Source organism: Thalassophryne amazonica, chromosome 18, assembly GCF_902500255.1.
Source record: "Thalassophryne amazonica chromosome 18, fThaAma1.1, whole genome shotgun sequence".
Classification (NCBI taxonomy): Eukaryota; Metazoa; Chordata; class Actinopteri; order Batrachoidiformes; family Batrachoididae; genus Thalassophryne; species Thalassophryne amazonica.
The window spans coordinates 65178209-65195681 of NC_047120.1; the positions used below are offsets into that span (position 1 = coordinate 65178209).

The window sequence follows — 17473 nt, forward strand, 5'->3', positions numbered from 1 at the left end:
AATGAAGAATTTTTCCACGTTTTTAAAGAGTGTAAATTTGGTGATATTTTCTATTTTGTTAAGGTCGGTGTCATTGTGAACCCTAGGATCTGTTTGTCTGAAGATAATGGCAGTGCAGTACAGTTTGGTGTACTCTGTGTGTAATTGGTGTCAAATGGTGAAATGTTCTTTGCTCAAGAACTTGAGTGTTGTATTTGATACTGTTCCTTTCCAAAGTAGAAATGGGGCCTAATATAGCTGTAAATGGTTAACTTTATCTGGAAAACTGCTGATTTTGAGAAGGACATGAAATGATTATTGTGGAATTGTAGTAATTTTCTGACTGTTCACTTGAATGCCTGTACTGGACAAGGCAAGGGAATCTATTGACACAGCAGCCCCACCAATTCTGTTTTTCACCAGCCGCCAGTGCTAGAAGCACTCGGAGAGCGCAAACCTCTGCCAAGGCCATAGGGTCACTGACGTCACATGGAATACCCTTTGTCAAAGAGACTTATTCCACATCGTTTCACGCATCTACCGTCATGTTTCAGATTCAGTAGTTAAACCCTTGGATCTTCAGCAAATGTATTTACAAAGCGAAACTGCATGAACTACACAAGTTTTTTTTATTTTCTAATAACAAGTTTATTCAATGAGGAGAAACAAATGCTAAATTATTGTTGTGTCGTAACTTAATTTTTGTTCAGCCTTTGTGACCCGTCTTCATTTTGCAAAACATTTTGAAATTGGCCCTATCCTGCAATGATAAAGAATCCTTAAAAAAATTACTGGATCCGGATTGTGTTCTGGATCATTACCAGAATTTAATGACTTCTAAGTTAGGCCAAGATACACCCCTGGTAAAATTTCATTGAAATCCGTTGGGGATTTTTTGAGTAATCCTGCTAACAAACCAACCAACCAACAAACAAACAAATGGGCGCGACCAAAACATAACCTCCTTGGCGGAGGTAAAAAAAAAAGCTGAGTTAAATCATGGGTGCCCATGTGGTGCCTCAGGGGCCAGATAATGCCAGTAAGTCACAGTCCACATTATCCATATGTGACTACACTTCGTAGCCACGCCCTCTGTATGTTTTAAGCTTCCTGACTGAATTGATGTGGGCCACAGTGATGTTACTGAACATAGCAACATATTTGTATCGGGTGGTGCAAACGGGTGCATGAAGCTTGCAAAGGATGATTAGTAATTAATATTATTATTGTCTGTCATCATTTGTTTTATGCACATCAACCTGAGAAAAAGGGTATATACATACCATATATATAAATATTTGATCGGTGATGCAATTTTTTCTAATTTTACCTCTATACACCAACAAAACACAGTTACAAAGAACCAATCAAGATAAACTTGGTTTAGAGTTGCTGTTTTGTTGGATTGCTAGGTTATCAAAATACATCCAAATTAACAGATTAATTGTTTCAAGATGAGTTGGTATCGACAGATACTGAAGGCTGTAGTATCAGGTGCCAGTATCGGTGTCTCGTCAGACATGAAAAAGTGATATTGCACCAACCGTAAACATACTTCACTGTTCCTTATTTTATTTCCTGGCTTTCTGTAACATGTATTTTTCTTTGCAGGACGGCCTGCAGGACGAGTTGTCCACCTATGCCGATGAAGTTTTTGAGACAGCATCAGAGGCGGCGCTTAAACAGGTGGGGGAGGAGAGCGAGCTCACAGGAAGTGCGCTGGATAAAAACGAACTGGAGAGGAGTCACCTCATGTTGTGGGTTTACATTCAGTGTTTGCCAGATCGTCCACATGCGCAAGACGACCTGTGACCTTATTGTCCTCTGCTGTTACCCTACTGTAGGCCTTTAGAGCGAGGATGGCGTAAGACCAAAGGAGGCTCTGCCGTCCAGCCTAAAGTCCGTCTGAAACAGGAGGTGGTGAGCGTCAACGGTCATCAGCAGCGGGGGCACAGAATCGTCATTCCCGTTAAGAAGCTGTTTGCTAAAGAGAAGAGGCCGTATGGGCTCGGCGTGGTCGGTCGCCTTACAAACCGGACGTACCGCAAGCGCATTGACAGCTTCGTCAAAAGACAGATTGAGGACATGGATGATCACAGGTGCAACCATCGAAGACACACATTCTCGTATCGTCAGTTTGACAGCATTATACCATCTGAACCCTGAACTGATCCTTCTGTCTTCTGCAGGCCTTTCTTCACCTACTGGATTACGTTTGTCCACCTGCTCACCACCATCCTGGCTGTGGGAATCTACGGTTTTGCCCCCGTGGGCTTCTCACAACATGAAACTGTGGACTCTGTAAGTGTTATTACAGTGTTGACTTGGCTTGGTATCAGCAAATATGTGTTAAATTTCCTCTGAATATCAGATTATAACAGGATGCATTAACTTTTCACATTGCAGGATTCGGAGGTCGAGAACTGGTCTGCATGAAATACACAACCCAGTAAATAAGACTGACTAATGTAGGTCTGACTGAGCCTCAGTTGCTAGAACAAGTTGGATTTGATCCACAGTTGCTGTTAAATGTCCAACGTGAACTTTGGATCATCCATGCACAAATCTATAACGTGCTGCCATTACACTGTCCTACAAGTCCATTCTTGCCATTCCATCATGAATCAAGACTATGATTTAAGGTTTCAGTCACTTTCTGGACTTTACCATCAGAAGTGTATCCTTACGGAGTCATGAGGTCACTGGATGGAGGTGCAAAGGTCCAAGACTTTAGGGTTCTGGTGCTTCTTGTCTTACCGGATGGTTGCTAGACTGGGACACCAACCAGTGACCAAGGGTGGTGACCGGATGTCTTTGGTACCAGGTCTGTTCAGAGGATCCTCTGGTATCACCACAATGGCTTTGTGTCAAACAAGCGGTGACTTAGAGAGACTCAGAGTTCGGGAACACCACCCATGTTTGATCTGGCTGCAGGAGATTGATCAGTTTCAAGATGTGGGGACAGACTGGTTGTCTGTCTGGGTGGTTGCCAATCAGGACTCAAGGTGGCTCCATAGTATGGTCTGGGAGCATGCAGCCACCATATTATGGACTCCAACATCTCTGCACATGTCAGTGATTAGTTTGAAGAACTCAAATGGAAACATCATAATTGCAAACATTCAGAATGTATCGCAGATCCTGACTGTAGCAATGAGCGCTTCACTGTTTGATTAGAGCCTCTGCGTGCACTTGTTTTACACTTTTGTCTTCTTGAGGTCCTGAGGAACAAGGCAGTTTATGAGAACGTTAAGTTTGTGCAACAGCAGAACTTCTGGGTGGGACCAAGTTCAGTGAGTACCATCTGCTGTTCCTCAAGTAACATTTGGAAAGTTTCAACACACTCAGCTGAAGTTCTGCAGCAACACAACCCCACCTAACTGAAATTTCTCTCTGGTGTCCTGCAGGAGGCACTAATCCACTTGGGAGCCAAGTTCTCCCCTTGTATGCGTCAAGACCAAGAGATCCACCAGCTGATGCAGGAGAAGAGAGCGCAAGAAAGGGAGTCGGGCTGCTGCGTTCGGAACGATCGATCAGGCTGCCTGCAGATGTCACAAGAGGAGTGCTCGGTCAGTGATGGTCCACAGCTGCAGAAACCAACTGAAATTTAAAATTCTGTCGCAAGATAAATGATCTCCAACTACAGAATAGGAGCGATGAAGACATTCACATGTATGGCAGACAGGTAGGGTAAGTATAGCAGTTTATTTAAGGATAGAATATCCTGGTGAACAACACAGTTCAACACCCGATAGAACTCTGAGGTTTGACCCCTATGACCTTAACCTTCAAGTGAGGGATTGGCCAGAATCCACCTACGTGTGTGTGCCACGTTTGGTCCAAATTCTAAACAAAATTGGATTCCTTGAACTTGACCCCAGTGACCTTGACCTTTGCAGGTCTGTTTCGGGGTCAACCTTTAACTCCATATGGTGGGAGGAGTTGGCAAATAGACACATATTGGCCTCTGGCAAATTTGATCTTGCCTGTTTTTTTTATATTAGGATGAAATCCAAATTTTGACCTTTGACCTTCACAAAATACAACAAGAGCAGTCAGAGATTTCTGATGTCCACCAATCCGGAACCAGATCACCTCCAAAATTCAGTGGACTCTTCCATGCCCTAATATCTATCTGTGGTGCAAATTTGGTGAGAATCCATGAAGTAGTTTTGACGTAATCCTCCAAAGCATATATAAAGAGAAATCTTGATCCAGAATCTGGATTTGGATCTAGATCACCTCCAAAATTTATTGGAGTCTTCCATGACCGAATTTGTATCTGTGGTAAAAAATTGGTGAGAATCCGTGAAGTAGTTTTGACATAATCCTTCAAAGCGTATATAAAGAGAAATCTTGATCCAGAATCTGGATTTGGATCTAGATCACCTCCAAAATTTATTGGAGTCTTCCATGACCGAATATGTATCTGTGGTAAAAAATTGGTGAGAATCTGTGTAGTAGTTTTGACATAATCCTCCAAAGCGTATATAAAGAGAAATCTTGATCCAGAATCTGGATTCGGATCCAGATCACCTCCAAAATTTATTGGAGTCTTCCATGACCGAATATGTATCTGGTAAAAAATTGGTGAGAATCCGTGAAGTAGTTTTGACATAATCCTCCAAAGCGTATATAAAGAGAAATCTTGATCCAGAATCTGGATTCGGATCCAGACCACCTCCAAAATTTATTGGAGTCTTCCATGACCGAATATGTATCTGGTAAAAAATTGGTGAGAATCCGTGAAGTAGTTTTGACATAATCCTCCAAAGCGTATATAAAGAGAAATCTTGATCCAGAATCTGGATTCAGATCCAGACCACCTCCAAAATTTATTGGAGTCTTCCATGACTGAATATGTATCTCTGGTAAAAAATTGGTGAGAATCCGTGAAGTAGTTTTGACATAATCCTCCAAAGCGTACATACAGAGAAATCTTGATCCAGAATCTGGATTCGGATCCAGATCACCTCCAGAATTTATTGGAGTCTTCCATGACTGAATATGTATCTCTGGTAAAAAAAATTGGTGAGAATCCGTGAAGTAGTTTTGACATAATCCTCCAAAGCGTATATAAAGAGATATCTTGATCCAGAATCTGGATTCGGATCCAGATCACCTCCAAAATTTATTGGAGTCTTCCATGACCGAATATGTATCTGTGGTAAAAAATTGGTGAGAATCCCTGAAGTAGTTTTGACGTAATCCTGCTAAGCGACAGACAGACGAGGTGATGGTTTAGTGGTTAAGTGTTGGGCTTGAGACCAGAGGATCCTTGGTTCAAATCCCAGCCTGACCGGAAAATCACTAAGGGCCTTCGGGCAAGGTCCTTAATCCCCTAGTTGCTCCTGGTGTATAGTGAGTACCTTGTATGGCAGCACCCTGACACTGGGGTGAATGTGAGGCATTATTGTAAAGCGCTTTGAGCATCTCATGCAGATGGAAAGGCGCTATATAAATGAAGTCCGTTTACAGATAAATAAATAAATGGCGATGATTTTATTATGTCCTTGGCGGATGTAATGAACGTTTCCGTTCTGGGGTTGACCTAAATCCATGCACAAAGCTTGGTGGAAATCAGCCAAGGGAACAAGCTGAGAAGGTTATGTTGTTGTCACAGGGACACTGATGAAGTGATTATCGTCAACTTGGTGAGAAGCTTGTGTGTGAAGCTGGAATAGGAAACATTACATCCGCTAAAATGGGCGGAGTCAGGATGCTATATAAGACCTGTTGCTGTTTCCTGCAGAGCACACTGGCAGTGTGGGTGAAGTGGCCTCAGCATCTCAGTGCTGCTGAGCTGAACAAAAAACCACGACAGTATGGATCCGTGTGCCACCAGGACCCCAGGTACCCTCGAGCTGTCCGCCTTTTTTGTGAATATTCTCCTTGTGGGTTTTTAAGATGGTGTCTGTATTTCGAGATCACATATATGGAAGCAGGAACCTCAACGGTACGTTTAGGTGTTCGGCAGCACGAATACAACGACTTTGGTTCTTCAGTTCTTTTTTTCCTCTCTTCATTTTGTAGAACCTGTCTGGAGCCAGCCTCAGTCTCACCTCTTGAGTGGCCCGATGACATCACCAAGTGGCCTGTGAGTTACTTTTTAACCGGTGCTGCTTCCCAGAATGTAACTGCTGTAGTCCATGAGCCTTTTGACTGAATCAGTACCACTTAAGGGACAAGGGACTAAACGACACTTATAATCCAGCCTCAGTGTACTGTAGGGATGAATGAAGGGTTACACAGGTGTCAAAATTAAAAATGCTCCAATCATATTGAAAAGAATGCACATACCATATTATTTGTCGATGGTAAAGATTCCAAAAAGCACAGTCAGGAACCGGAGGGTGTACAGTTTGGTGATCTCAGAGTTGTGTCTCTGCTTTTTTGCAGATGATGTGATTCTGTTGGCTTCATCAGGCGTGTCTGCTTTTTTTGAGGATGATGTGATTCTGTTGGCTTCATCAGGCGTGAGGTGACCGGGATGAGAAACAGCACCTCGAAATCTGCAACAGTTATCCTCTGTCAGAAAAGGATGGACTGTCCCCTCTGGGTCAGGGGAGTTACTGCCCCAAGTGGAGGAGTTTAATTATGTCAGGGTTTTGATCATGAGTTAAGTTGGAGCATGAACTCGATAGGCACACTGGGACGGCTGAGCCAGAAGAGTGAATCTCAGTTTCCATTCCAATCCTCACCCGTGGTCATGAACGTTGGGTAATGACTGAAAGAACAAGGTCTCAGATGCAACTGGTGGAAATGAGGTTCCTCTGTCGGTATCTGGGCTTACACTCAGGGACAGGGTGAGAAGCTCGACTATCCGGGAGGGACTTGGAGTAGAGCTGCTGCTTTTTTTTTTTTTTTTTACAACAAAAGGAGCCAGCTGAGGTGGTTCGGGTGTCGTGGTGATGGAGGTCTTCCAGGGACGTCCAACTGGGAGGAGGCTTCGAGGAAGATCCAGGACATTCAGTAGGGGTTAGATTTCCCAGATGGCCTGGGAATGCCTCAGGATCCCCCAGGAATCCTTTGAGGACTTGGCCAAGGATAGAGAAGTGTGGATTGAGCTGCTTGGTCCATCGCCACCGTGACCCAGACCTGGATAATTCCCAGAAAATGAATGAATCAATGAAAGAGTCCAAAATGCACAGTTTGGACCATCTGTGATGGCAAAAAAAATGGTGACAAAGGTCAAATTCAGTTTGTACAGGAGTCAAAATTAAACTTGCTCCAGTTTAATAGAAACAGAAAAAGAAGTTTAGTCTCAACTCCACCGCAGCATGTTGAGTGAAAGCCGCCTTTCTAAACCTTATAAAAGGGGAGGGAACACTGTGTGCACTCGCGACACATTTGGTTTCGGCACAATTTACAGTTGATTGACATTTTTATTTTAACAACAGTCTGTATTCTAAATATACATTCAAGCCTTCAAAGAACAATCGGTATTTTCTTGTAGGTTTGTACGAGGCACAACTCGGGGAATCACACAAACCTTCCTCACATCGACTGCACCATCACCGGCCGACCCTGCTGCATCGGAACCAAAGGACGGTAAGACGTTACCGAATAACGCCGGAGTCTCACGAAGAAAACTCCATCAGTATTAAAGCAGAATTATGATTCGGTCCGTATCTAAATGCAGCAGCACAGTGACATCAACAGTTACTACGTTTACCAACAGTGTTCTTGGTCGGAGTGGGGTGGTGACCAGATGATCTGCAGTTCGATTCCCCTTTTTTCAAGGTCCTTACTCGCTTTGTGTGCAATGGAGCACCTGCATCAGATGGAATAGTGTTATAGAAATGCAAATTTTATTATTATTATTATTATTATTATTATTACTACCAGTATTGATTGCATGACAAATTAATTTAAATACTTGCTGATGGCATGGCCTGTGACAGTGCCGTGTGTAAACTCCAACAAAGACATGATTTCACTTATTTCTTCACAATATTTGATTCACATTTTCATCATAAAGTCATACGACATGAATCAGAAATAAATGTTTACATTTGACAAAATTTACCTTCAGTCAGACTTTATGGTAGTACTGCAGTATCACCACTAGATGGCATGCGCTGTGTTTACGTTGGCTGTTGTAATGTGTTTTATGTGATATTTTAGTAAGAAAACTATATTTCGTGTATATTTGCTGAACCTTTAAACGTTCCGCGTGCGTTTAATCATGTCACAGTTTTTACGTGCAGGAAAAACACCATTTTCCATAAAGATCACTGATTATTTCCCAGAGGAGTGATCGCTGATGGTGTTAACGATGTTTGTCATGTTGCAGATGTGAGATCACTTCCAGAGAATACTGTGATTTTATGCACGGCAGTTTTCACGAAGAGGCCACTCTCTGCTCGCAGGTACGACTAACAGCTTCTAGTTACGATGTGTGTGAGGTTTGGGGTTTTTTTTTTTTTCAACAAATCAAAACTAGAAGGGTGAACAATCCTTGTCTCTGGTGTCACATTTCATAAACCTTCCTAAAGTCCCACAGTTCTCTGCCTGAGATTGTTTAAACAATGTTTAAGCCTGAAACTGCTCGTTTTAAAGTTGTGTGACATTTGTCAAACAAATCTGGGACACAGAGAGCACGGGCTCAGTGGGCATGTCACAGATAGCCAGTGGTGGGCACACTTCCGATAACATAATTATCGAAGATAATGTTTTCATTATCGGATTATCTTTTTAGATAAATTTAAAAACCATAATCGGACTAATTATCTTCCGATGAATTACCGTCCAATAACGTTTAGACTGATAATGTACTAAACTAAGCTGAACAGTAAAAAACATTTTTAAAACTGTTAAGACCTACCTGTTAAAAGTTTCCTAATAGGCATGTTATTCTACTCTCTGCAATTAGAAACCACTCTATCGTCTGTAAGCAAAGGAGAACTGGTGACCAAAAAAAAAGTTATTTCCTTTAACATTATACTAATATAATCGCAATGTCACCAAGTCATCCAAAGGCATACATGTTTAACTTATGGTTAAAATTTTAACCACTCATTTTAGACAAGTTATTTAAATTATTATCATGTCTGAAGTTTATAAAGTGAAAATATCAGATATATGTTTTCGTTTTAAAGTAATGTGCTAATTTTTAAGGTTTTGTGAGCACATGCTGTGCCAGGCAGCAATGCATTATGGGTAGCATAAGGTAATCTCAGACATTCACGACAGGACAAATGCATTTCAGACACTCTGTTCAGGGTCCACAGATAACAGCATTAAACTCTAGTGCCTAAAACTCTTGTGAATATATTCTCTGGGTTCTATAGACATTAGTGTATTTGCGTTTTTTAAATTCCACGCATCTTAAATGTAGCAGACACAGATTATCTGGAATTTTGTTTGACATTTTTTCAAGTCCACTACTGCCATCTACTGGCCAGGAGTGTTCATGGCAGTATTAAACGTCTGGGTACATGGCTGCTCTCAAAGTGTTGGTATTGTCCATTGTCCAGGCGCTTTTTGTGTGCATATATTTGTTAACTTTGTATTCTAAAACTATGGTTAGAAGTAATTCTGACTCCTTATCGGTCCACACGAACGAGGTTGGCGCCATGTTTTTAGTTTTTGTGGAAGTGACGACAAGAGAATAAGGCTCCTGATTGGATAGAATTTTAATCAGTACCGCCACCCAAAGGTTTGGCAGACTAATTACAACACATTTATACGGTTCGATGTGGATGGATTTTTTTTTAAACGACGTAGTGTGGATGAAGTTTTTTCCCCAAACTGAAAGGGTAAGATATTCGGTTTTACAAATACCCGACAACGTGTGTACATGGCCTTATGTCTGTGAAAGGCACTATATAAACAAATTTACTTACTTACTTACTAATATTGAGTGCACGTTTTACAACATTATAAAAGTTTTAAAACATGCAATTGCGATGACACTTCCAGGGCTCCGTAAAAAAAAATGCCTGTTTTTACAAATAAAAATGGAATATTTTACAAAAGCACATTTATCTTTAAACCAACACACGACACACGTCACATTAATGTGTTGGTTTACATAATGGCTTACTGAACCAATCACTGTTTAGCACTTTTACCCAGAATGCTTTGCGGTCTGTGTTTGTTACAAAACCTCAGAATTAGTGCCTTATTCAACATTAAAAGATATATGTTATATTTTAACTTTGTACAAATTACAGAATTGACATTAATGGAGTTATTCTATCAGTATTTTCAAAAGACCATAAGTTAGTATGACTTTATTTTTCAAGACCTCCGCCTGACCGGAGGGTTGAAATTGATAAGGAACTGGCCTTATGGCTGTGCTTGGTGTGCCTCTGTGGTGGGAGTGCTGTTGTAAATGTGAGTTTCCAGCAGGGGTAGAATGTTGAAAGAAAAATTATTATGATTAGTAAAGAGTTGATTTCGTGGGTGCTCTCAGGATTTGTCTGTGCTGCTTCCTGCAGGGGGCAGTATGGTCAAACATTCTTGCTTATTCTTTAGGTCTTTACTGCTTTTGATGCTTTCAAAAGCGATCGTGTTAAAAATCAATTTCAGTTCTTTAGTAACTGCAAATGTCCCATAGACAACACCGGAATTTATCGGTTATCGATTATCTGTAACTTCCGATACATTTTTGGGTGGTTTATTGGTTTATCTTTATCAAAGATAACTTTTCAGTTATCTTATTGTTTGTTATTGAAGTTAATTTTTTGGTTATCTGTGCCCACCACTGCAGATAGCACAGGCTCAGTGGGCATGTCACAGATAGCATAGACTCAGTGGGCATGTCACAGATAGCACAGGCTCAGTGGGCATGTCACAGAGAGCACAGGCTCAGTGGGCATGTCCCAGAGAGCACAGGTTCAGTGGGCGTGCCACAGAGAGCACAGGTTCAGTGGGTGTATCACAGCCTCAGCGGGCATGTCACAGAGAACAGAGGCTCAGTGGGCATATCCCAGCTAGCACAGGCTCAGTGGGCATGTCACAGAGAACAGAGGCTCAATGGGTGTGTTCCAGAGAGCACAGGCTCAGTGGTCGTGTCCCAGAGAGCACAGACTCAGTGGGTGTGCCACAGAGAACACAGGCTCAGTGGGCGTATCCCAGCTAGCACAGACTCAGTGGGCATGTCACAGATAGCACAGACTCAGTGGGCATGTCACAGATAGCACAGACTCAGTGGGCATGTCACAGATAGCATAGGCTCAGTGGGCGTATCCCAGCTAGCACAGACTCAGTGGGCGTATCCCAGCTAGCACAGACTCAGTGGGCATGTCACAGATAGCACAGACTCAGTGGGCATGTCACAGATAGCATAGGCTCAGTGGGCGTGTCCCAGAGAGCACAGACTCAGTGGGTGTGCCACAGAGAACACAGGCTCAGTGGGCGTATCCCAGCTAGCACAGACTCAGTGGGCATGTCACAGATAGCACAGACTCAGTGGGCATGTCACAGATAGCATAGGCTCAGTGGGCGTGTCCCAGAGAGCACAGACTCAGTGGGTGTGCCACGGAGAACACAGGCTCAGTGGGCGTATCCCAGCTAGCACAGACTCAGTGGGCATGTCACAGATAGCACAGACTCAGTGGGCATGTCACAGATAGCACAGACTCAGTGGGTGTGCCACAGAGAACACAGGCTCAGTGGGCGTATCCCAGCTAGCACAGACTCAGTGGGCATGTCACAGATAGCACAGGCTCAGTGGGCGTGTCCCAGAGAGCACAGACTCAGTGGGTGTGCCACAGAGAACACAGGCTCAGTGGGCGTATCCCAGCTAGCACAGACTCAGTGGGCATGTCACAGATAGCACAGACTCAGTGGGCATGTCACAGATAGCATAGGCTCAGTGGGCGTGTCACAGATAGCACAGACTCAGTGGGAGTGTCCCAGATAGCATAGGCTCAGTGGGAGTGTCCCAGATAGCATAGGCTCAGTGGGAGTGTCCCAGAGAGCACAGACTCAGCGGGTGTGCCACAGAGAACACAGGCTCAGTGGGCGTATCCCAGCTAGCACAGACTCAGTGGGCATGTCACAGATAACACAGGTTTAGAATAATTAATACAACCTGCTCCAGGTGAGGTTTGAATCCACAACCTCTGCAAGATATTGTTTGTAACAAATTTGGATTTCAGAACTCTAGAGGGCAGCAGTGAGTTTTGTTTTGTCAGTATCGTGACAGTGTCATAACGATTTTCTCCTCCTGCTTTTTCTCCTTCAGGTCTCTTGTATGGCTGATGTTTGTGGTCTGTTGCCTTTCCTCAACCCTGAGATCCCGGACCAGTTCTCCAGGCTCTGGCTGTCTCTCTTTCTTCACGCTGGGTGACTCGTCTCTGTTTGTTCTTCTCTGTGTGACAGAGATCGGGGCTGAATATTTCCAGTAACCCCCCTCGGCTGTCTCGTCTGCAGGGTCGTGCACTGCCTGGTGTCTGTGTTGTTCCAGATGACTATTCTGAGGGACCTGGAGAAGCTGGCTGGTTGGCTGAGAATCTCTATCATCTACATGCTAAGTGGTGTCACTGGTAACCTGGCTTCAGCCATCTTCCTGCCCTATAGAGCTGAGGCATGATGTCACTATAAAAATCGATCCATTGATCCAGATGAATGATTTCATCCAGAGTATGCACTTTTAAAAAAAAAATTTATTTATGTAATCTCAGGTGGGTCCGGCAGGAAGTCAGTTTGGAATCCTGGCCTGTCTGTTCGTTGAGCTGTTTCAGAGCTGGCAGATCCTTGAGCGGCCGTGGCGAGCGTTCGCCAAACTGCTGGCCATCGCTGTCTTTCTTTTCTCCTTTGGTTTGCTCCCATGGATTGACAATTTTGCCCACATCTGTGGTTTCATATCAGGATTCTTCCTATCGTTTTCCTTCCTGCCATATATAAGGTGGGTGAAAAAGCAAGTTTGTTGCCACCATTGTGTCATCACTTTATCTGCATCAGCTGTCAGTTCTGCCATATTAACCGTTAGAATTTCTGGGGCACGTTTCCTCTGTGTCGCCCTCACAAATAAAACTGGGTGATTTAGAACGTAGTCACTTTCTGCAGGTAAGTAAGTAAGTAATGTTTATTTATAAAGCACCTTTCACAGACAAGGAAAGTCGCAAGGTGCTTCACAAAAGACACAGATAAAAATTCTAAGAATAAAAGACAATGTACATCACAATAAAATAACTCTAAGACACACACAGTGGTCATAAAACAGCCCTCTCACTACTAAGGCTTGAATTCCTGGAGAAACAGGTAGGTTTTAAGTTTGCTCTTAAAAACATCGACAGGGTCCAGTGAACGAAGAGACAAAGGGAGATCATTCCAGAGCCTCGGTGCAACGGCCTGGAAAGAGCGATCTTCTCGGGTCTTAAAGTGGGTACGAGGGACCTTCAGAAGGTTCTGATCCACTGACCTCAGGCTCAGAGCGGGAGCGTAGGGACATAACAGGTCTCTAATGTAGGAGGGAGCCTGGCCCTGCAAAGCTCTAAAAGTCAACACTATGATCTTGTCCCCTTAACGCCTGAATTTATATAGCTGTATATAAAAAAATGTTTAGTGTGTGTTTTTGCCTTTAAGTAGATGGTAAATAATGTTGAGATTATTAATTTCACTTTTGCACAAAAAATAAATAGTAATTTTGCTATTTTGGTAATAATTTATGTTATAATGTTATAATAATAATACTGGTATGTTGCAAATATGCGACAACAGGCATACTGGTCACTTTGGTATGTTGCATATTTGAGTCAAATATTGTAGCATATATGCGACAATAGGCGTTAAGGGGTTAAAATGGAAATGCAACAACACTGGGAGCCAATGAAGAGACTTTAAAATAGGAGAGATATGAGACCTTCTGCTTGAGCGAGACAGCAGCCTTGCTGCAGAATTTTGGACCTGCTGCAGACGGGACAGCTCCTTTTTGTTCAGGCAGGAAAACAAACTGTTGCAGTCGTCCAAACGAGAAAATACAAAGGCATGAATAATCAACTCAAGATCATCTTTTGAAACAATTGATCTGAGTTTGGAAATCTTCCTCAACTGGTAGAAACAGTTTTTAGTTAGGTGCTTGGAATGATGCTCAAATGACATTTCTTTATCAAAGATAACACCTAGGTTTCTCAGGCTAGACTTTGCAGATGAGCTCAAAAGATCTAAATACTGTTTAATCCCCAGAATAACATCATCGGGGGCAACCACCAGCACCTCGGTTTTATCCAAATTTAACTGCAGCAAATTTGCACCGAACCATTGTTTAATTTTCTCAAGGCACTTCAGTAGAGAGTCCAATTTCTGGATTTCAGGGGCTTTAAATGTGCAGTAAATTTGGATGTCATCAGCAAATAAATGATAAGAAACATCAACAAACTCCTGGATAATCCTTCCCAAGGGGAAAACATAGAGCAAAAACAAAATTGGCCCCAAAACAGAACCCTGAGGTACACCACACATCAAACTGGCAGAGTCAGAAATGAACTGATTTGCAGTGACACTAAAGCTACGACCTGACAAATAAGAGATGAACCATGCCAGAACAGTCCCTGACAAACCGACCGAATTGTGTAGTCTTGTTTGCAGGATTTTATGATCGACAGTGTCAAATGCGGAGGAGAGATCTAATAGGACTCGAACGGTGCATTTTCCACAATCCGCAGACATCAAAATATCACTAGATACTTTGAGTAGGGCGGTTTCCGTAGGTCCTGCTGCTATTGTGTTTCCCTGGTGGCGAATTTAACAACAGACAGGATCTCACGTGTGCGCACCACAGTGTGTGCTGTTACTTCACATGAGGAACTTTGAATTCCAAAAATATCATCAGATGGACATGGATTGCTGGGCCAAACACTTATTTTAGCAGCTCTTTAATTTGGGATTTTTATGCATTGTTGTACTTTCATTATTGGCATTTATTCTTTTCTTCATTTATTCTAACAAACGTAGGACGGACCAGCGTCAGAAGAACGGTCCCCTCCGGCAAAGTCACTGTTTAAGTTCATTTGTCTGCAGTAATTTGTTGCCAATGTGTAAAATTCTTGTCTTGCTTTTGCATCAGTGTGATGATATTAAATAAGTAACAGCAGCTTGTCCTCCTCAGCTTTGGCCGTTCGGATATGTTCCGGAAGCGGATCCAGATCTGTGTCTTCCTGCTCGTCTTCCTGGCTCTGCTGTCCACCCTGGCCGTCCTCTTCTATGTCTACCCTGTTAAATGCGACTGGTGCGAGTACCTGACCTGCATTCCAATCACAGACAAGTTCTGCGAGAAGTACGACCTGAACGCCCACCTCCACTGAAGTTCCGCCTCTGAAAGGTTCCAGAATGATCCCGCTGGTGGACCCGAAGTGTCACGTGGCTCTAAATGAGTCGTCATGGTTTCCATTGGGTGCTTCATCTCAAACAATTGTTTGCGGCTCTTGCAGCAGCTGGTAAGGTCACGTCTGTCCAGTACTTGGTTGTAAACCGTCTTCTCGCTGGTCTACTTCTGCTTCTTTTCCTGTCTACTATCCCGGGTAGTCAGCTTTCATCAAGGCCAGCGTATCCTGTGGATATGATAACGACACACAGTTTGCTCGAGCCAAATCCTCAGACTGGGATTAATAACGTTGACCATGGCAGAACCCACTGGATGGGTTTCTTTCAGCCAGCCACCCTTTAAACTCCAGAACTCTGGGTCCAGTTCTCCTCCACCATCTGCAGTACTTTATAGTACTACTAGTCTCCACTTAATCTCAGCGGACCAACTCGATTGTTGATGATCAAGACTTTCTAACCCTGTGGATTACGTCCTGATCAGTGCCAAAAAGCCCCCCCCTGAATTTAAACTTTTTTTTGTTCCACCGTCTGTTTGGTTGTTTTTTTTTTTTTGTCCTTTTTTCCTGGTCGTACCTTTTCTAAGAGTAAGATGAAGCTGTTGAAAAATCAAATGCTTTTACAGGAGCAGTATTTCAAGGTTTTACAAACTTGAGAAACAAATCTGTTTTACCTCCACTAACCAACAGAGGGCAGCAGAGGCCATATTAATGGTCTTTTTCCTTGGAGCACCAATCAAACACACACACACACACACACACACACACACACACACACACACACACACACACACACACACACACACACACACACACACACACACACACACACACATTCATTTTCAACCGCATAGTCATGGGGCCATGGGGGGCTGGAGCGTATCCCAGCAGTCATAGAGCATGAGGCGGGATTCACCCTGGGACACGTATAGACAAACACATTCACATCCACATGCACAATTTAAAGTGTCCAATCCATCAAATCTGTGCATCTTTTGGATGTGGGAGGAAGCCGGAGCAGTCAGAGGGAACCCACGCAAACACAGGGAGAACACGCAAACTTCACACAGAAAGACCACAGGTGGGAATTGAACCCATGACCTTCTCGCTGTGAGGCAACAGTGCTAACCACTCATCCACCATGCGCTCTCTCTCTCTCTCTCTCTCACACACACACACACACACACACACACACACACACACACACACACACACACACACACGTCTTTCATTAACTTAATAGCACCCCTTAGTGGCCAAATGGGGAAACTGCGCCCAAGATTGCCATCTGAGTAAAAGTGGAATTTAACTTTTTAATAACTTCTAAACAAAATGGTTCTAATGTGCCTTATTGACAAATGGATGCATGCACACACACACACACACATACAGTGTTTCAGTTTGATCAAATCTGTCACGTTTAGTGTCTGATTTCTGTCTTTTCCACACACACACACACACACACACACACACACACACACACACACACACACACACACACACGGATTGTGTGTTGTAGTTTTTTTCTACACTGTTTTATTATTGACTCGTATGTCGCTGTAAATATGTATTTTTTTTATTGGCTGAGGTGGCGTTTTAGCTGCCTGATTATAAACACATGTACACATGTTAATTTGTGATTTGACCTCTGCTCATGTCAGACTTTAACACTTTTAATTTGACCTCTTCAATCCGGGTGAACCGACATGGGAATAAATGAAAGATTTCTCAATAATTTCTTGCTGTTTTCATGTTAATGCTGAAGTTTGACTCTGCACTGTTTCTGCACATACACTTTAAAATTTATTTTTAAAAAACTGTCCGCATGTGCATGTGGAAGCAGGGCGTGGTGCTGCGTTCAATATGCACCTCATAAAGGGGAAGTCATTTTTAAAATCTGTAACATGTGTTTTCTTGCATTTGCGCATACACTCATCAACAGACATTTAAATGAAGAGACAGAAGAATGAAAAATCTATTGTTAACCAACATCCTGTATGAGGAGCTCATTTAGTGGTACAGTGGCAAGAAGCCCTTCCTGCAAGATGTTTGTCAGTTAGAAACCCCTGTATGCTCCACTGTTTGTCATGAGACCAAAAGACAACTTCTACTGGAGTTTTTGTTTCAAATTTTTCCTTGCCAGAGAAGAGAAATTCCAAGTTGCTACTTGGCATTGAAGGAGGCATTACCAATTCACTCTGGAGCAAGGGGTCACGACCCTG

The 17473-nt window shown here is 43.0% G+C and overlaps 1 protein-coding gene across 6 annotated transcripts in view; it reads left to right on the top strand.

The window, feature by feature from the left end:
• rhbdf1b (rhomboid 5 homolog 1b (Drosophila)) overlaps positions 1–17473 on the top strand; it is a 62257-nt gene that overhangs the window by 34321 nt on the left and 10463 nt on the right. For 5 of the 6 annotated variants that reach the window (XM_034194103.1, XM_034194104.1, XM_034194106.1 and 2 more), the window contains 13 exons: positions 1591–1736; positions 1824–2078; positions 2169–2280; positions 3198–3272; positions 3387–3548; positions 5732–5832; positions 6013–6076; positions 7436–7530; positions 8276–8351; positions 12176–12276; positions 12364–12517; positions 12615–12838; positions 15041–16018. In XM_034194103.1, coding sequence (XP_034049994.1) covers positions 1591–1736; positions 1824–2078; positions 2169–2280; positions 3198–3272; positions 3387–3548; positions 5732–5832; positions 6013–6076; positions 7436–7530; positions 8276–8351; positions 12176–12276; positions 12364–12517; positions 12615–12838; positions 15041–15236 — 1761 coding nt within the window. In that variant the 3' untranslated portion in view covers positions 15237–16018. Of the gene's footprint in view, positions 1–1590; positions 1737–1823; positions 2079–2168; positions 2281–3197; positions 3273–3386; positions 3549–5731; positions 5833–6012; positions 6077–7435; positions 7531–8275; positions 8352–12175; positions 12277–12363; positions 12518–12614; positions 12839–15040; positions 16019–17473 lie in introns of those variants that run through there. The other variant, XR_004566514.1, reaches the window with a different exon arrangement.